Source organism: Platalea leucorodia, assembly GCF_965183815.1.
Source record: "Platalea leucorodia genome assembly, chromosome: Z".
Classification (NCBI taxonomy): domain Eukaryota; kingdom Metazoa; phylum Chordata; class Aves; order Pelecaniformes; family Threskiornithidae; genus Platalea; species Platalea leucorodia.
Window position 1 is genome coordinate 51,884,705 of NC_138858.1, and position 21,227 is coordinate 51,905,931.

Here is a 21,227-nt window from a genome sequence, read left to right on the forward strand (position 1 = left end):
TATTACCAAGCATGTCTTAACGTATGATTAGATTTTCCAAAAGCTTTTTGACCATTTAGAAATGCTGCATGAAATTCAAAAAGCTCTCTGGCCAGACACACTGCCTGCTAAAGACATCTCCAGACCACTGCCTCTTGACTGCTTAACTAACACCTCACTTGCATCAATTCAGAACTCTTCTGCCTCTTCCCATAAAGGCTGGTTAAGATGAAGATGGAAAAGTGAGAGGAGAGAGGTGTTACATGCTTTTTTTCATAGTACTTTACTACTTGTGAGAGGCACCTCACAAACTGAAGAACGCAGCCCTAGACTCACTCTCCTGGCAGTGCCTGAGATGCAGGCTTGAAGGGTTCGATGCTCCCTCGAGCTGCTGCTGCTGCTGCTGTCTCAAATAAGAGAGCCAGGGGACAGGCGAAAGGTCACTCAACAATCCCACGTTTCGAGCAACCAAGCAGTACGCAATCGCTCGATTATCCTGGGACAGTCACAAAGTAAAACTAGATGTAGGAAGGTCTGTTCCCCTTTAGCTATGCTCATCAACCCACTGCCACGTATGATACTTGGCCACCCTTTATGCCTTTGCCCAAGCTCTCTCTTTCCTACTACTCACACCTTTCCTTCCCCATCTAGGCTCTTCCTCCGCTGACACACTCATTGCTATTAAAATCAGTCTTGGGTCTTAATCTGAAAATTTCTTTCCGGTCTGTCATCCCAAGTATGGTTTCTGATGAGCTAATGGAAATTTCCTACAGAGAACATTATTTCTCATGTCTTCCAGGGTAGTTCAGAGGAGCCGGTGTGAAGGACTACTGCTTAGCTCATGTACAAATGTGTAACAAAAACTAATCCGTCCCTCAAAGCCCCAACAATCCACAAAACAGACAAACACGACAAACAGAGGAGGATGGCACAGGGTAAGAAGAGATGGGTGTGGGCTTTTCAAAGAAAAGGGAAGGGATTAAACAGCAAAAGTAGCAACAAAGCTGTCACCACAGACAATTTGGACTTCTTTCTTTCCTGCTTCCAGTATGCGCCTGGCTCTCCAAACCAGGGAAATTTAGGGAAGCATTTTTCTGCTTCAGAAAACTGAAATACCTTCGAGATATTGGAGTAATCAGAATGTCAGCTAATTAAAAAAAAAATCCATGTAGCTCCTAGTGAGATTGCCCTGAATAAATGGTATAAGGTTACACGTAAGTTTAAAGATTCCACATGGTTTTAGGATACCATGTAACCAACGGCACAATGGTATGCCAATATATCCAATCAGAGGAATTGTCTTTGGAAGGGAACTCTGAAGGTCATCCAGTCCAAGGTCCACCTCAAAAATGGGACTAAGCCCAACCCTAGACCAGTTGAACCACAATTCTGTCCTTTTCGTTGGATAATGGCCGTACACTGTCTGAACATCAAGATGCATCCCCCTGTGCACCACTTACAGCCTAAACCATGACAGCATCTGCCTGGGAGGACAGAGGTGAGCTGGAGGCATATTTTCTTCTGAATGTGTGAAATGCCTGATACTTAAGAGTTATAAGGAACTGCACATCGGGGACCACACCCCTGTGGCTGCAGAGCACATACTGTGTACATGATGTACCTTCAGCACACAGTGAAACATACCAGTTCTAGATCCATTAGAGGGAAGCATAACTCAGTAAGGTGCCCAGTGTCATGCTGATCCAGCTCTGAATGGTCTAAGTCTGCTTTTGTGTTTTGAATGGAAGGATCTACGGGTCTGTGTGGGCTGCCTCTTTTAAATGAAGGCACATGGAGAGAGGCACCCAACCTATGGCTTTAGCTATATAGCCAAAGAAGAAACAAGAGAGGGACCTGTTTGTCGTTCCACATGTTTACCATCGGGGGACTATTGCTTTCTGAACCATCTTTACCACCACTTTACCACCACCTTTGAGTTCTGGAAAGAAACCTCAAGTTGCACTCTTCCTCACTGCAAAACTAAAGCCTAACTGTGTTGGTCATCCATCAAATCCTTTGACCTACGTTCATATTAGGCCACTGCCTATTTTTTAACACTCATCTTTCAGTATTTTACCTTGTGATCAGTATGGCGGCATCAACTGAAGACATGTCTTCTCCCCAGTTTGTTGACATTTCTAAGTGTATATCATTCTTCTTGCCAAATTCTTCATGTTGCCATTTACAAAAGCTTTCCAGCATTTTTTCCCCGTGATGTCCAATATACATATCTGCCTGGAAATAAAAAACAATTCCTTTTACTAAAATGATGATTCTGTAGACGGAATTAAGACCATTTTTTGACTGAGGGAGCAAAAATATTCTCCTTTTTATGGCATAATATGTTCACGGCAGAATGACTTGAACTTCAGGAGCAGCGCGCATCTTTTTCTCATGCTAAAGATACAGGTGAAGACAGTGCACTGAGAGGCATTCAGTGGATCCGTTCACCTGAACTCGTCTCATTCATTTGCTGATTTTTCACCATCCATCGTGAAGAAAAGATTAATGATGTGAATATCCAGAATTTGAACATGAAATGAGAGTTCTCCACCTGCTGAGAGGACACTGAAGAAAGACTTTCTCATTCACTGGAAAAATGCAATATTTTAAAATTAGAAGCATAAATAAGGGAATCCCTTTTTCTTATGAACTAACTAAAATATGAAAGGATTTCCATAATATTGTGTCGAAACAACAAGAAATCAAGTTGACATGGTCCTGAAATATGATATACAAACCATAGGTTAATAGCAAGTATCAGTCAAGGTATCAGCTGACTCGTCCTTCTGCAGAAAGAAAGAACAGGATTTGAGATGATGCCTGAAAGGTGCAATGGAAGTATACTTCTGTATCATGGCACCTTTTGTTCATCTAGAGATTGCCTGACAAACAACATCAGTTCTCCTTCTACTGTTCACTGGCTTTAAAGGAGATGATTTTTGCCTTGAGCTATACGAATGCACAAAAAGCAGAGCACAAGCGGATTTTCTTAAGAACTAGCTGATTTCCACAAGGAAGCTTTCTTTGATTGACTTCCAACTGCAAGCACAGAAAAATCTTGGTATGCGCAGCACATGAAGTAGAAGCAGCTTAATCTTTACTGGGGCTGCCCAGCAGTGTAAATAACTAAATAATGCACAAAAGCTAACTGAGACAATTTGTCAGCCATTAAAGTTGGTGAATATCACAAGCCTTCGTGGAGCACAAAGCTAAGCAGCGTTACCCTCTACAGGCTAAGACAAAGATAATATATGCTTACTGGAGTCTCATGAAGGAGGACAAGTTTAGTCACCCGAAGATTTACTTGTAGTCCAAGGCTCTTGTGCTGGAAAAGGTTAAAAACCTAAGATAAAAAACAGTAAATAAAAATACGTGCTTGTATTCCACACAACACACTGTAGACTAAAAAGAACAGAACCTCAAAGAACCTCAACAATTTCTCATATGCTACTGTGACTCCTTTAATTTTCCATAATTTGAACAGAACATTAAGCTAACGTATTGTGTTGGTCTTCTGAAAGGAGAACACAGCTTAGACACTGTTCATTCTGGGAGCACAAAAAGACCTTTTCCCCCTCAACGGGCATGACCACTTTATAAACTCTAGCCTGTTTCTCCAAATACTTACACAGGCATATACTACTATATACATACTATTCCCATGAAAATGTCTATTCATTTAAATCCAGGATCGTGGCCCGAGTGGTCTCAGCCAGGACATGGCAATAACTCTTCTTGTCATTCAGAATAGTTACAAGTTATTATTTATTCTGCAGCTTATGCTCCTTCTTTAGAACAATCCTTCCATGCACATTACAGATGCTAGTTATCACTGCTTTATGCACCAAACACGCGCACTGCAGCTCCAGGTAGAGCTGGGGGGGGGCGTAATTGTCTGAGTGCATTACCCTTCGTTTTTTTTCAGCCACTAATGATCACACAATCCTTCTTGATAACAATGTCATCTCTTCATAACAAGCATAGATCATGAGGAATCATCCAATGCCCCAGCCGCCCCAACAACATCATGGGCTTCTAGCCAAAAAGCGGCTTGTTCAGCTCTCACTTTCTGGCTTCATTGCTGAAGATATAAGACCAGACAGCACAGACAAGTCTGCAGCCCCACAGTTTTACGCTGCAAAACATATGGAGTAAGTCTTGACAGCCTGCTGATGGTCATGTACTGACTGTCCTTCACAGCTGCTCAGTCAGAATAATTAAAAGGAGCAACGAAATCAGCCTGTGGTGCATGCATTGTTTGCAGAACGTCAAAATGAATTTTAAATTTCCTACCATGTTTAAGATGGTTAGAATAAATCTTCTGGCAGCTTCTGTTCCATGATATGAAACCATAGCTGGATCCGCCACCACAACAGTTTCTATATTGTACTCCTGAGGTAACTTGTAAGAGTATCGTTTTCCTCTTCCACTTTCTGATACTTTTTGATTCCTGGATTTTCTTTTATCTGTAAGATAAAACATTGCTTGACAAACTCATCCTTCATACTACCCCTTCAGTACTTTTAGGGTTTGCTACCTGTGATGATGTTATAACTCATTATGTGGAATGTAATAGCTATTAACACTAATACATGCTTATTTAGCACTGCCAATCCTAAAGCGCCGACTGAAGGCCTGTATTACATATAAATGTTAGTTCAAACCAAGAAAACAGGAATCTTATCCAGCTGCTCAAATAAAGTCAGTTAGATTTTTTTGCATCCTTTCACCTATCATATTTATAAAAAACTGTGTTCCTCCTAGTTTAGTTTGTGGGAGAAAACTAAATTCATATTAGGTTTGACAGAGAAATAGTCTCACTGCGACTGCAGAATTGTAATCTGCCCATCTTCATAAATCACAGAGAAAACATCTCGATGTAACTGTATGTTAGCATAAAAGATGACAAATATAGATTTGCCACAAATTCAATATTAAGAAAATACATGGAATAATTCAGTGATTTGCAAAGATGAAAGAATATTTCAGATCAATGACAGAGAACGATACGTAGGATATCATTTAATATCTTTATCAATGATCTGGATGAGGGGATTGAGTGCACCCTAAGGAAGGTTTCAGATGACACCAAGTTGGGTGGAAGTGTTGATCTTCTGGAGGGTAGGAAGGCCCTACAGAGGGACCTGGACAGGCTGGACCGATGGGCCGAGGCCAACTGTATGAGCTTCACAAGGCTCAGTGCTGGGTACTGCGTTTGCATCACAACAACCCCATGCAACGCTACAGGCTTGGGGAAGAGTGGCTGGAGAGCTGCCCAGCGGAAAAGGACCTGGGAGTGCTGGTCAACAGCCGGCTGAATGTGAGCCGCCAGTGTACCCAGGTGGCCAAGAATCCCAATAGCATCCTGGCTTGTATCAGAAACAGTGTGACCAGCAGGACTAGAGAGGTGATAGTGCCCCTGTACTCGTCACTGGTGAGGCCACACCTCGACTACTGTGTTCAGTTTTGGGCCCCTCACTACAAGGACACTGAGGTGCTGGAGTGTGTCCAAAGAAGGGCAACGAAGCTGGTGAAGGGTCTAGAGCAGAAGTCTTATGAGGAACAGCTGAGGGAACTGGCATTGTTCAGCCTAGAGAAAGGGAGGCTGAGGGGAGACCTTATTGCTCTCTACAACTACCTGAAAGGAGGTTGTAGTGAGGTGGGAGTTGGTCTCTTCTCCCAAGTTACATGTGATAGTACAAGAGGAAATGGCCTCAAGTTGTGCCAGGAGAAGTTTAGATTGGACATTAGGAAAAATTTCTTCAGCGAAAGGGCTGTCAAACACTGGAACAGGCTGCCCAGGGAAGCAGTTGAGTCCCCATCCCTGGAGGTACTTAAAAGATGTGTAGGTGTGGTCCTTAGGGACATGGTTTAGTGATGCACTTGGCAGTGTTAGGTTAACGGTTGGACTTGATGATCTTAAAGGTCTTTTCCAACCTAAATGATTCTGTGACCGTGTGATTCTATACAGGTTTGTTGGAAACAAAAAAGTGAAGTTTTACTAACTTGACTTCAAAGTCAGTGCTGCTGTCATTACAAGCAGGTAAAGTAAAACAACAAAATCAAATCCTGGAAATAGGCTTCTAAACCTACATAAAACTCCAAATCGAAAACATGTTACATTTATGGTAAGCTAGAGGTTACTGCTGTTGTTAATTTTAAGTTTCCCCTCCAAAAGCACAACAAAATCCCCATTACTACTACAGTATATAGGGAAAAAGAAAAACTAATTACACAGAAACAGTTCAAGCCAGAGGTGGTCAGATATGTATATAGCAGTAAGCAATTATATTTAAAATAATTTAATGTAAAACAAAATATAAAATGAAACTCTGTGTTGTAATAGCCAAATTCTGTTAGATCCTCTTGAGAGGACATAAAACTTCTGGGACTGATCTCATTGAACTCACTGAAATCAAGTGAAATTTTTTCCAGCTTCCACAACGGAATATTGGGCTCTCTGTTTACAACAAAAGTGATGCTTGAGATGACAATTATAAACACATGTTCTGGAAACAACCATATATTCAGAAATTTTGAGGAAATGTTTTGCAATTAATCAGTCTCATCTCTAATAGGAAAGTTCCTGTAGTTCATTTTATAATACATGACTACTCTCTAAAAAATAAGTCACTCTTCAGGAAAGTGCTAAAAATATCCCTTAAAAGTCACTGAACTCACAAATTAACTTTAAAATATAAGATACCAGTGGAAAAAGAAGATGTGATTTCATATAAATATATGTGTAACATAGATTTAATGTAAATAGTAATGTAGATATATAGTTTTCAATGTAAAAAGTATGAAGTATCCATGCTTAAAAAAGGTTGTCTATCTTCTGTAGTCATTTGTTAAAGATTATATATGTGAGTGATTTAGTCCATCCTGTTACATTTTAGAAGAGCTAACTGATTCCTGTACAAATGGTGACAATGTAAGACTTACTAACACTGAGAAGCATACAAATTTACTAAAAGAAATAAGTATATATTCTGCAGAAATAAATATTTGGTGTTTAATTGCCTACAAGTAGAAACAACTTATAGATTCATAAGCTATCTAAATTAATTTTAACCTCTCTCATTTTGATCCTTCAGTCACTTGCTTAGCCTTATATGTATAGCTAGCCTTTAGCTTTACTTGTGTTTGCTAACTGTGGATCTACAGCCTAGTTTATAAAACATTATGTGTGTTTTCATCACTCTTTTGAGAATAATTTTTAATGAAACTTCATTGTCAGGATTTGTGCCAAAATAAACACACCCTATAAGCTATACAACTATGACTTACCATACAAGCATCTAATGCTGCAAGAGTAGGCTATAGATCTAAGTTTAAATAGTAAACTCATTTGGATTAAAAAAGATCTCTCATGAGCCATCTGGTCAATCCGCCATCCTCCTAGGAGCAGTGATTGATTCCAGTGCAGTTTCCAGCAACACAGTTTATTCATTGTTCATTTCTTTATAAAAAACAGCAGCTAGTGGTTGAAAACTTTAAATTTAATATTTGCATGGCTGTTCAGAGAAGTCTGCTAACACACCTCTCTAAAAGTTTTAGCTAGCAGTGCATTTTTATTCAGAATTGACAGTAAGCAGTTCACAATAAAATACAGCATTGTGCTAAAAGCTAAGGTCACCGCAGTCCCACAGACTGTTGAAACCTCTGTCTTTCAAGACTGCAGTGGATGAGGAGACTGCACAACTCTGTAGACAAGCTGGCTGCAAGGGACAGTGCCCATCATTTGCCTCAGATATCTGCCAGGTTAACAAACCAAAGGGCAATCTCTTCTTGGCCAGACAACCTTTTCCAAATTGCTGGCAGAATTCCCCATCACATGAGATTTCATTTATGTGAAAATTCTAGCTCTTCCCCAAGACCTTTAAATAAATGGAATTAGTAATTTTGGTACCACTGGTATTCAAATAACTGCCATGATTACTGCCAGATAACAGGCAAAACAGGCTTTAGGCAAAAACATTTGTTTCTTTGCATACTCATAAATAAGTAAAAATTCCAAAGAATTGCTCATTATTGAAGGTACAGTATGTAAGAGATAATAAGTCCTGCAAAAAAAACATACCTAGATCAATAACGCATGTGCTAACAAGATAAAAGTCAGGCTAACTGGAAAAACTGCTTCTTGGGATTAAAGATGAATAAATCAATCTTAAAAATTTAATTACATTAGCAAAATAAAAAATAAATGCTACAGGAGTGCAATAAGACTTCTATGTTTTCTGCAACTATAGAAAATATGAAGATTCCATATCAATTTATTACTTAAACTCAGTTGACTGAAATGAAAGCTAGAAATACTCCAGCACTCTACCAAGAAGGCTAGGAATACTGCAGCAAGTACATTTGACATTCAATAGGCAATTAAGAGAAAACAACAATAAGTGTTAACAAAACAACAAAAATCACCCCCAAAAAACTGAGAGATGAAAATCCAGCTTCTATAACCACAGGTTGCATAAAGTATCTGAGCCAACATTAAGAACAGGCTATGACTACGGGAATCCTGGACACTTACAAGTCCTCAGGCACAAGAGCATTCCTTGAGTACACCCACATGAGGCCCAGACTACAGAGCAATTACCATCAATCTCCAGGCTTTCTTTTCCCAGGAAAAAGAAAATGGGTACCCTAGCCATATGCAAATTGCAGTATTCTGGTGAGGCAGGGAATATTCAGGAGTTTAGGAAGCCACAGGCTATACCTCCACTATAGTTTGGATAGGGATTTAAATGTCTTAATGCAGAGGGACAACTTGGTTTTCACCAAAGGAATGGAAACCAATACCTCGATCAGCATCAGTCTCCATCTAGTGCAATCTCATAGATCTATGAACCAGATTGTTTATGCATTTTATTTTGTGATTTATCACATGGAAACAAGCTGTAGAGCAAGAACTAACACAGCTCTCCCAGCTGACTGCCCAATCTACATTGCATAAAGTCAAACTTCTGGTTTTGATCCAGTGAAACTAGCAGGCTTTTTCCTGCAAAATGGCATCGCTCTAAGAGGATAAGCACAATCTGCTCATAAATCAGAACAGTATATTGTTTATCGCCAGAACTGAGAAGTAAAAGAGGAGGCTTCCAGTCTCCCAAATAGAGAAGGGATTCAAAATTCAGATCTACTGTATCCTGGATAAGAGCTCTCACTCACTACTCTGTGTGAAAAGGACTGACCATTTGAGAAGACAACTGTTTTTCTTTTCCCCAAAGTGCCTCATGCCTTTACTGTGAGTTAGGTTCACTGCACAAACAACTTCAGCCTGGAACAAGTGCTTCAGATCAGGTAGAGGCAAAAGAGCTTAGTTTTCCAGTGTATCCTTTTGCTCTAATAGCAACTGTTTCTCTCACATTTTCTCTGTAACACACTTGTGAACTGGTTGCTTTGAAATGTTTCATGGGCCATGTGCTAAAGAAAGGTGTGGAGTGTGACAGCTGTGTATGTGCAACCAGCTCACATATGTAAATAAATCACACAAACATTCAACAAAAAGGATATATGCGCACACTCTCACAAATCCAGAAAGCATCTGCTTGTGTTGGTACAATTCTCTCCTGCCCCTAATGAATAAGAAAAATCCACCCCATTCACAAAACCAAGCTCTTTGTTCTCTCCAAATAAATTTGGCTGTGTAGCATCTTACAATCCAGCCCACAACAGTAACGGACATCAAACAATACCTTCTTTGATTGCCTCTTCTACTTCTGCATGAAAAGCTATTATTTCCAATAGTGACCCTTCAACACTTCCAGCACAAGCATTCATTCCTTCTAATAATTACAATTCATCACTGGCAATACACATTTGCTTGACAGATAGCCAGTCTTTGAGATCAATTTGGCTCAAAACAAGCAGCATAAATACCTGTCCCAGAGCACCTATGCTGACACACAAGTACTGTAGAAGCAAGAGATGCTGTTGTAAGATAGGTCCATACTGCTGAGAAGTTGCCATATTGCCGAGATAATAGTTTCTCCATGTCACACAGCTACAACTCTACCAAAGGCAGCTGCGCATAACCTGAGAGTATCAGAGAGCCCCATATACTCACCTGTTTTATCTTTGTTTCATTGACCTACTTAGTTTAGAATTTGACTTAAAGTTCTCAAATATTGCTATAAAGACTTATTTGTGTTGCTTCAACCCACCTTTAAGGCTGTGTCCATACCATGACTGTTTTGGTGATATTAGCAACTGCATGTCACACCAGCAAATTGCTCCTAGCATAGACAGAGCTTTTATGCATGTAACTTACTGCAGTCCTGCTTAGTAGCAGCAGAGTGAGGGACTGGTCTTGCTAGTACAACAGCACCAGTTAGAAACTGCAGATATTTACGCCCCCCTGGCAATAAGGTTATGCCAGAAGATGCTAATCAGTTATGCACAGCTTGAGTTATTTTGAAATTTCAGGCTGGTAGTAGAGATAATGAAACTTATTTCAAGCAAATATTTGAATCTCTGTTGACAGACTATTTGCACCAAGTCAAAGCCTTGGGCATAAGATTATTAGAACAGAATAAGCTGACTTTCCCATTTTAGAGCATAAGAGAAAGTGAAACGATGACTGGTAATGAACATGACAGAAAAATAATGCCCTTACAGAAGAGTTTGTATCTTTACTTATTTTCCTACACATCATGGTTTGCTATTTATCAGATGTCCCTGTCCCCTTTCCCAGTGTGCACATCATGCATACTTTTCATTTTCTCTCTTTTTCTCACTCCCAAATACATGCTGGTATGTGTGCTCTAACTCACTTATCACTAATAGGGAAGAATAACCAGCTTTACTTTATATGAACAACTTCTGCTAATACAGGAAATTTCACTTTTAGGTAAGCAGTGGCAATGCAATACAATGCCTAGAAGAGAAATACAGAGCCTGCTGGAGGAAGTTACATGTCATTTACTTCGTCCCTCTTAATAACTACAAAAAGAGCCTAGCTTTGCTAATTCATCTTTGATTTCAACCTGTGGATGGATCCCTAATTACAAAAACAATACTTCCAAAATGGAAAAAACAAAACTGTCACATTTATTCTGTAACCATATAAAACAGACAGAGCACTATAAATGTTCAGTAACACACAGCCACAGAAAAGTTTAGGCTGGAAGGGATCTCTGGAGGTCAGCTAGGCGAACCTCCTGCTCCAGTCAGGGCAAGCATCAAAGTAAGATCAGCTCTCTCAGAGCCATTTCCAGCTATGTTTTGTAAATGTGTGAGGATGTGGATTCCACAGCCTCTCTAGGCAACCTCTTTCAGTGCTAAGCATTCTTGCTGAGATTTTTTTTCCTTACGCCCAATTGAAATTTCCTTGAATGCAAGTTACAACTGTTGTCTTTCATCCTGTCATAGCATACCTCTAAGGAAAGTTTGGCTTCATCTTCTCTCTGCAGCCCCTTAGGCACCAGAAGGCTGCAGCTGCATCCTTCCTTTACCTTTCTTTACCTGTTTGAAATAACCCAGTTCCTTCTGCCTCACCCCAAATCTCATATAATCCATCTCCCTAGCCATATCAGTGCACCTCTGCTATTTCTTTCCACTTTGCCAGTATCTCATTTATACTACATGAGGAGACATGAAAAGAATACCTATAAATGTGCACTCATTCTGGTTTATTTCCTGGGAAAAAAATTTCTCACAACAACATTAAAAACACCCTCAGCTCATGCTGAGGTCAAAAGACTGAGATGTCCTCTATCCTTTGAAGAAGAGGAGCTGATGATGAAGCAGGAACAACAGAAAGTAATCTTTCACACAAGCCGTTTTTCCCCTCTCCACTGAAAACTATTAAGTCATCACTATGTGCCAAATTTTTCTTGAAACCCTTCTACTTCAACAACTTCTTCTACCTGCTATTTAGGAAGATGCATTAGGATTGTTTCATACAGTTCTTCTAAGTGTCAATTATAGAACAAGAGCACTGTTATAAAAATCATTTCAATTCAGTGTCAGACCCATCTGAAAGTTCAAGACTTATTACTAACTGAAACTGGGATGAACTGTGCTGTTTTATAACAGAAAATTAACTACAAGCACTGCACGTAGTAAGTAATTAAGCAACTACAAAGACAGAGCAGGACAAGAAATAGGTTATAATTATTAAGTTGAAGTAAAAAAAAGACCCGAAGATTTCTACTTTCAAATATAATTGAACATTAAGAAGCAGTATCTCTTCCTCAATGGACAGTTCCCTCTTCCGACAAGTGAAACAGCAGCCTCAGTGTGCTACCTCGAAGTCCACCATAAGTTACAGCTACAAGAAGAATCACATATGCTCTTGCTGGGGGTTGTTTTTAACTACTGTCTACATATCTTAAAAATATGTCTTCCACATTAGACCTTTCCAGTGATATTTGCATATTACCTGTAACAACACCACAGTACTGATTTTGAGAAGCTGGCTTTTCAGTAATTTTCTCCTCTATGGACCTTTTTCGTCTGTACACCCTGTGTGCGTGACCTGTCACAGCCAAAGTGCGATTGAGTGGCTCAATAAATATGAAGTCCTCATTAATCTGTATAAACCCCATCTGCAAAGGAAAACAAAAGGAACACATAAGAATTTAAGAAAGTATGAAATTGTGCACAGTCCTGCAGAAGAAAAAAATTCACAAAACTCCATTTAAGAAAACCCTTTGTTTTAGTAACCTTAGCAGCAAGGTGACTACCTTTATATTTTACAAGCCCTTCTACTTAAGTGAACTAGAATAAATTTCATTTCAACTAAATCTGTGTGGGTGGGTGGCTGCAGGCCAGTAGCAGATGCACGGTAAAAGATCTGGAATGTTAAAAGTTTGCTTTGGGAGACCCACGGGGTCATTTAAGTATGTACAGCATGTACAGAAAACTCTATACACTAGTTTTATTACTCAGTGTATTGTCGCATTTTTAGATAACTATATTTAATGAAATTACAGGAATAATTTAGGGCATAAGAATACATCCTGAACAACTATGAAGCTGGAAAAGACTGGAGAAGACATCCTGTGATACTCCTTTTACACTTTTTTCAAATTTAAAAAAAAAAAAAAGTATAAAAAAAGGCAGCGATCCATCCTTGGTTGCCAGCAGCTAAAACAGAAAAACATTCTAATACAGCCATTTAGTTGGTTAGCTTCCCCTTCCACCCCAACATATTTATACACACAAACATACATAAAAAGCTAACATGCCAGATATTACAAGAGTGTGGCCAAAGTTAAAAAGAATACTATAAAACATATTTATATAAATACCACACAAATCTAACTCAGCTCAAATTGTTAAGCTGCCAACACATACAAGTTCTTATCAAGAGTAAAGCTGGAAACAGCAAGATTTTGTGGGTTTTTTCCTCCTAGAAAATGTCATCAGCAAAACTAACTTTCTCATTCTCTAAATTTAAAAACCAATTAAACAGTTTTGCTACAGAAAGAAAACGATGTGGTACATCTGGCTAAAAGAAGCAAAGAGCTCTTCTGTGTGTTTCCATGTAGTATGAATGGAGAGAAACAGAAAAGAATTTTGTTTCTTCTGGAATTATGTAGATGCCATTATCACATCGGATAATCTGCCTGACATAAATCATCAAAAAGAAATTCTGATCCAAGGAAAAAAACAAAATTAAATTTCATAGGTGGTACAAGATACAATTTCCTTCAAACATAAGTGGGCATTACTTTAAAAAGAAAAAAAACCAACACAGTCTCTTTGCACTTTCTGCACAATCACATCAAATAAATGTGAATACACGTATTTAATTTTTCAATCAGCTACACTAGCTGCAGAATGATGAACAGATGTTGAAAGGTCATCATTAACTTTGTATAGAAACATAAGAGTAGCTGCGTTTGTTTGACTGTTCTGTTTACTTTTTTTACTCACTTTTTAGGTCCGTTTATCTTCATCGTAAGCTTTAAATGTTACACATTTAAACGATTAGCTACTTATGTACTTCGGTACACCTACCAGATACCACTTCTATATACCTTGAAATAATGTTACCTTTACGTAACAATTAACTTTTCTAATATAAACTATAAATGATGTTAAATGAAATTTTATTTAAAAGCATAGTTCTAGTAAAATGCATAAACTATTTTTCATACGATTTTTATGTCTAATGTTGAATTTCACTCACGCATAGATTTTTTTTTAATCACTATTTAGCCTATGAAAGATGCTGATAAACTCTGGATATAGAACAGGAATAGCAGCCCATCAGGTGGTGCTGCAGGTTTCGTCTGTCCACCTACAAAAAACAAGGCCTTAGTGCACCTTGAACAAAGACTTGGTCATAGCACATTCGCAGTATTTCTTCTGTATTCATTTTCTTTGCTGCAAAACGAAACCAGGGCTTTAAGATACTGTTCTGCAGATTGCCAACTAGACATACTGAGAAGCTGTGCTAGGGCCACTGACATTCTATGTTTTCTTTCAGCTCCTTGCATAAAGCAAAGGTTAATCCATTGGTAGAGAACTCCAAAAATTATTGCTAGTCTCCTGAGTCAGAATTTAAAGAACTGAACACTGATGTAAAGTTTATTGAATAAAATTAACCACAGTTATATATATTTAAATGGGTTGTTTTCAGACAAATCTGGATAACCAAATAATCTCTGTGATCATTTTGACTGCTTTTGAAAAAAAACATGACTATTTCGCCATCTCTTTGACCACTTCACAGATAGAAAAGGGAACATGAAGCCATATCCTTGCCAACCATGCCCTCATTTTTTCATAATCATTAAAAGTGGAGTTAAGAAGATCTTCTACCATAAAACAAAACACAGAAAGCAGAAAAAAATCAAAGCCATGCATTAAAGCACCACAGTTTCAACATGTTTTCAGATATTGGATACCAGGGGCCAAATACAGGCTTCAGACAGTTCAAATGACAAAACCTCCATGTCATGAAAATGCACAGCAAAACAAAGATTAAAAAAATGTAAAAAAATAATATGCATTTGGGGTAGAACTGTGAGTGAGTTCTGAGGAACTAATCCATCTCCCACCAGTTTCATCTGAAAAGCTACCACTGCTCACAGCTGCAACTGAAAGGGCTACCAGGATGGTGGACTTATCTCATGCAAAGGTAACATAACATGCCATTCTTTCCCTCCCCTGCATTCATGTATCCCTGCATTTTCAAGTTTCTTACCTGAAATAAAACAAAACTTAAATGTAGCACATCTACATCTCAGTAGAGTTCAAGCCCAGGGCAACCTCATTTGGCAAAAAATTCCTCAGACCTCCTAAGTAAGGGTGAACTAGGTACTCACTCTGCTCACTCTCACTACTCACATGTTATTTACTTTATGCAGTAGATTGAGACTGTAAGTACAAGGCAGACTTCATCAAATGAGGATGTAAAGCATTACATGGGACTAAGTAGGGACACTCTGAAATGGACTCACATCCACCACATGTATTTTAAAGTGGACACGCCCTCATAAATGAAAGCTTCCCACAACATACACTCACATCGTATCAAGACTTTTCATTTTCTCAAAAGAAACAAGCACAAAAAAAAGCCATGTGGAAACACTAGCCCTGAATGAAAACTAACCTTTTGTCTTATCTAAAATAAAAATAGTTCATATCTGAAATATGCCAATAATGATAAAAAGTAGGCAGATCATAATTCTTCTGAAATACGAAAGCTGTTTTTTTTTCTGACATCCAGTTTGAAATATCATAGAGGAGAGATGAAGAATGAAAAATACCTGAATATTCTGGGCAATTGCATCTGATAAAAGACATTAAAATAGAAACTGCTATGCCATCTTATTTCTAACATCTATGTCAGAACACTCATGCTTATCTTTTCTGCCCAGCATTTCTTTCCTAAAAGGAGAGCAATTTTTTTTTTTTTTTTCCTATTTGGAGCATATATAAGGATTTGACATTCTGTCATGTATCCTATGAAAACCTGAAGTAAGTACTATTTCTAATAAAGTTGTATTACCATAAGAAGTTATACAAACATAAAAGTGATGTAAATTTCTGAAGACCACCTATGGATATAGTTACCAGATACTGGGTATAAGCCAGGAAATGTCAAGATTGGCAAAGATTTCTTTAAACTCTTATACACTCTTCCTTGCATACCAATTCAGTGTGGCGGCTTGTTATGATTCAAAGTTGAAACAATGCAGATTTTGAACATAATATTGTTTCTTGCAGAATTTATACAAACAAGGCAGCAAAGAAATGTAAGAAAAAATAATATGCTTTCCTAAGAACAGGAATTGAGAAGTAAGAAAAGAAGAAAATATATTTCCCTTGGTATCATTATGACAAAAAAAACAAAACAAAACAAAACAAACAAAAAAAAAAACAGGATGACAGAAGAATATCCACAAGCATGTACTACAGTCAGACTTTAAGTCACTCCCATTTTAATATCCCAGAGAAGAGATGGGGCACAGGTAACACTGTGTCAAAAAGAAGACTTTACATACCACAAGACACTTATGAAATAGCATTTTGCCAATATGTTGTGTCGTTTTCATCACAGAGATTCATTCAAATGCTATAATAAAGGCAGATGACATAAAACAGACTTCAAAGAAATGTCAGAATAGTAAGGCTTTTTTACTTTTTTAAACAAAGTAGTTTCCAAAGGATGAGTCTCAGTGGTCTACAGTTTATCATTAGTCGCTTATGTAGTAGCAGTTTCTAATCCTGCAGCTTGACATGTCAAAGCAAAATATTTCGTTCACCAACCAATTCACCACTGTGGTTATTGACCTTGGCCAGCTGCCAGACACCCACCCAGCTGCTCTCCCACCCTCCTCCCCAACAGGACAGGGGGAGAAAATAAGATTTAAGAAAAAAGCTCATGGGTCGAGATAAGGACAGGGAGATCATTTAGCTATTACCATCATGGGCAAATTAAACTTGACTTGCAGAAAATAAATTTAATTTATTGCTAGTTAAAACAGATTTGGATAATGAGAAACAAAGACAAATGAAAACACCACCTTCCACCTGCAGCCTGAGTGGCACAGGGTGGGTGGGAAATAGGGGGTACGGTCAGCATGTAACAGTTTCTCTCTGCTGCTCCCTCATCCTGGCACTTTACCATTCCTCCGTCTCCACAGGCTGCAGTCCTTCAGGATAAGCCTGCTCCAGTGTAGGCTCTCCACAGCCTGCAGTGTCCTTCAGGGCATGCCCACCTGCTCTGGCTTGGAGTCCTCCATGGAGGACCTGCAGTGGTGATATCTTGCACCTGGAGCACCACCTCCTCCTCCTCCTCTACCCTTGGTGTTTGCACGGATGTTTCTCTCACTTTTTTCCTCACTCCTCACACTGCTGGGCAGCGTTTTACCCTTCCCTTTTCCCAGGGGCATTGCCATCTTGACAAGGGGCTCAGCTGTGCTCTGCGGCAGGTCCATTGGAACCCGCTGCAGCCTGGCTGTGGCCAGCACAGGGCAGTCCCTGGTGTCATCCCACAGAGGCCATCTGTACAGAGTTACATACCTGTCCCCCTCTTGCAGGTTATTACTACCAGCTGCATGTTTGCATGGACACAGGCATACCTAATAATGGTGTGTTCCCTTAAACAAGCAGTAAATTCAAAATTTCCTAATTCTTACCTGAAGTAAACTGCCACCGTGTTACACCTTTCCTGTTTCCTCACTACTCTTTTGTCTCTTCAGCCATTCAACAGGCATCTTAAACTAGATATCAGTAATAAATGGACATAGAGTTGCCATGTCGTGACCTCAATAAAAGTTTTCCCTGAAGTCTACTCTCCACTGTCTTGTGAAGCAGATGCACACAGTGTGGAAGGACAGGTTGTACGAAACTGTACTTCTTCATGCTCCCACCATACTGCCCAAGGCAAGTGGCAATACTGTCATAAGAAAAATGCATCCCTATCAAATCTAGAAAATGTACATATAGTTTAATAGGCATATGACAACCATCAGCACCAAAATATTAATGTCATCTGCAGTATAAAAATGAAAGGTTTTCTTCAATGTACAGTGCAAAAAACAATTCTTGTTTACTAGTTCTATACTCACTAGTTTTGAAACACGTTCTGGTAATCTTAGACTTTGTACTATCTGCACAATGTCCCAGAAATGAAGATTTGTTCTTGACTAAAGAGGCAAAATCTTTAATTTGCATACTGGTATCCCACTCTGAAGAAGGTCTTCCACCATGATTTTAAAAGTCCAGATTACATTTAGTACCATGATTCTAACAATGTTATCAGGACCTGACTTCAGCTGAAACACAATGAAAATAGAAGTTTCCAGCTCTTACTAATGCATATAATAAAGCAAGCTCAAACAACTTTTCAAACTGCGTAAATAACAGGGTAAGAACTTCACATGTTCTTGTTATTCAAACACACTACAGCTTTCCATCTTTAAGTACCTTCATTGCTGAAGGCTGAAGAAACAATTCATAAGTGCCAACAACTTCTGTCTTCAATTAACTGCATTTCCAGGCTTTGCACATACAGCATACACATTGTAGTTCTCATAGAGGTTTTCTCTATCTACCTGCTCACTCCCCTCTGCTGCATAGATTTAGGAAAAGTCACAGTGGGGAGAGAGTCAGTATTATCTCTGTTGACTGGCTTTCAGCTGCCAACACAGCATTCAATCTAATCCTGTCTGGGATTTTTTTTTAATGGTAGGACTGCGCCCTAAGGAAGTACACATATATGCACAATGCCATACCTTATAGCCGTGATAGAGGAAAAACATTCAGACTGTTATGCAGAGACTACTGAGTTAAAAGCATGCATTCAGGTACTGGCCCCCAGATTTAAGATCTGTAGAAACAATTTTTCCATGGCTTTTAAACTCTTCCAAACTCCTCTGCTTCCAGTCTGGTTTAAGATACACACTACCCTGAATCTTTAGGAAAACGATTCTCTATAGGATGTTGCTCTCATGATGTTTAAGTTGACGACTACGTTTATCAAAACAAGCTGATGTTGCACATGCAAAAGGATTTCTTCTTTTTTGTTAGTTATGAATGAAGCAGAATAGTGAAGCATGCAAAACTGAAACAGGTTTGCATATTCTGACACATTTCAATAAAACCTCCACCCCTAAAATCTCCTACACTCTTACCAGCAATACTTCTTGCCTGCCTCCACTGCCAAAGTGTGCCTCTCCTCTCATGGCCAGCTGGACTGCCCGTATTTCTTGCAGGTGATGTGAAGAGCAAGAAATCATTTCTTTACGTAAGGCACTGCCATTCAGCTACTTGTTGGCATCTTGCCTCTATGCAAGGTAGAATTTCCTAATGCTTCAACTGCCATTATAAGACAACAGATATTGAAGGTACATTTTAGTCTGGAGGATGTAAATTACATCACCTGTAATTTTATCAGGCATTCTCTAAAATGGTAACATGTTAGCAATTTAGTAGACACTTCTGTAACTCCTTTTTTTTAATAACTTAAGAATATTTGTTAATGGTCACATACCTAAAACATTTCATGTTTATGAAACCCAGCTGGGAATACATGAACTATGACTTGATTTTTAAATCAATTCAGTATAGTTATACACTCTGATGATTACCAGGGAACATTAAATAATACCATTTTAAGACATACCACACTATATATGGTGAATTGCAACAAGATACAGATAGAATTAATTCCTCAACCCCTTTTCTTTTTTCATAAAAATGCTTTGAAAATCTATGAATCCTACTTCAACTTTTCCCTATTCTTTCTGAATTATGCTTATAAATTAAAAGTTCCAACTCAAAGTTAAATCAGCTCCATTAGAAATCATGTATATTTTATTATATGTGCAGCTAAGTCATAACTTAAAAAAAAAAAAAATCCAGGATAGCAAGTATTGCAGCAGTTCCAAAATAAAGTTCCAACAGCAACATTAACTTTTTCTCAAATGGACATTCTATTTTTTTAGCTCTGCAACTTGAGTGCTACATTAACTTTTTTAAAAGAACTTAACTCAGAATAGTTTTTCAAGTAAAAACAAAATGCATCTTATTGTGGAGAAGGCTCTTCCTGCCAGGCCTAGAAAAGAAAACCTTTTATCTGGCCTGTACAGGGTTCTATACCTTTCAGTTTCCTACTTACTGAAGAGCGGAGGAGAAGTGGCAAATTTACTTGGTGGAAGACTGTCTCACCAGCAACATATTCTTTCATAGCCCTGCTCCAAACTCACTGCCTACACGCTTCCCATGATCGTTTCAGCTTCTGAATTTTATTTATTCAGTTCTCAGTGACGTGAAGCCTATCTTGTTGAAAGACTTGAGTTCTTCCAATGGCATTTTACCCAAATACAGCTAAGCTAAGAAAAGGTATTTGACTTTCAACTGGGAAGTTGGTGACAAGCTACATTCTCTGCAAGAATGCCATAGCTCTGCAAAAACCTACTCACCCAAATGGTCCCAAATAGTGCCAATCTGTTGAATGAGAAGCTCACATTTCTCTTCCCTAGACAAAAATTGGAGATTAGAAGGTAAACCTCTAAGATTAGACCATATATCTCTAAACTGCAGATTGTACTTCTAAGATATAAAAGACACAAAAAATTCTACATAGGCTTATTTCCACATTTACAGAGTATAAATACCCTAAGTTACATGGCTAGCTTTTCACATTTGGGATGTATTTTTAATTTATGCAAAAGACATCTGCAGAAATGTCCCAGTTCTGTTTAATGTATTCTTTGTGATGGACTTAGATTTTATTGGAAGTTAGACAAAAATGCTTCAGTATAATTTGTATCATTAGGCCACGAAGTCTGCAGCTTCTAATGATCAGTGATCACACCTCCAAGATAAAGACTCTCAGAATTTTTGTAGGGTACTTTGGGAAATTCTCATGTCACATCTGAGATAATTAATCCTCAAGCTGTAACCTGTCTGGACAGTTGCAATACAATGTCTTTAAAGGTAGAAGATGCATTTTGCACACTTATCATAAGGTGATAAAACAACAAAAACAGATATTGTAAGATTAACATAAGGGTAGATAGTTCGAACTGTGATTTTCCAAGCATTTCAAAAAAGCTTTTCAATGCTTACAGATAAACTTCTCATTAACAACACTAAGCTTTAAAGTGTTTCAATTAATTCCAGCTTTAAATACAGGAAAGGAAAAGCTGTAAAGGCACATATATCAACAAGGATCTATGTCAAAAACCTATCTGTATCACTACAACATTATAATCTCCTTTTCCATGTTTCACATCTGGTTTTTGTTTCAGCATTGTCACTTTTATCATAGGTCC

At 38.4% G+C, this 21,227-nt stretch overlaps 1 protein-coding gene across 1 annotated transcript in view; it reads right to left on the reverse strand.

The window, feature by feature from the left end:
* The window catches only part of ADAMTS19 (ADAM metallopeptidase with thrombospondin type 1 motif 19), a gene marked incomplete at both ends in the record, with an annotated part of 153,604 nt that overhangs the window by 111,341 nt on the left and 21,036 nt on the right, over positions 1–21,227 (reverse strand). Inside the window, 4 exons of the mRNA XM_082335783.1 lie at positions 2,057–2,214; positions 3,242–3,325; positions 4,276–4,448; positions 12,371–12,536. Coding sequence (XP_082191909.1) covers positions 2,057–2,214; positions 3,242–3,325; positions 4,276–4,448; positions 12,371–12,536 — 581 coding nt within the window. The remainder of the gene's footprint in view (positions 1–2,056; positions 2,215–3,241; positions 3,326–4,275; positions 4,449–12,370; positions 12,537–21,227) is intronic.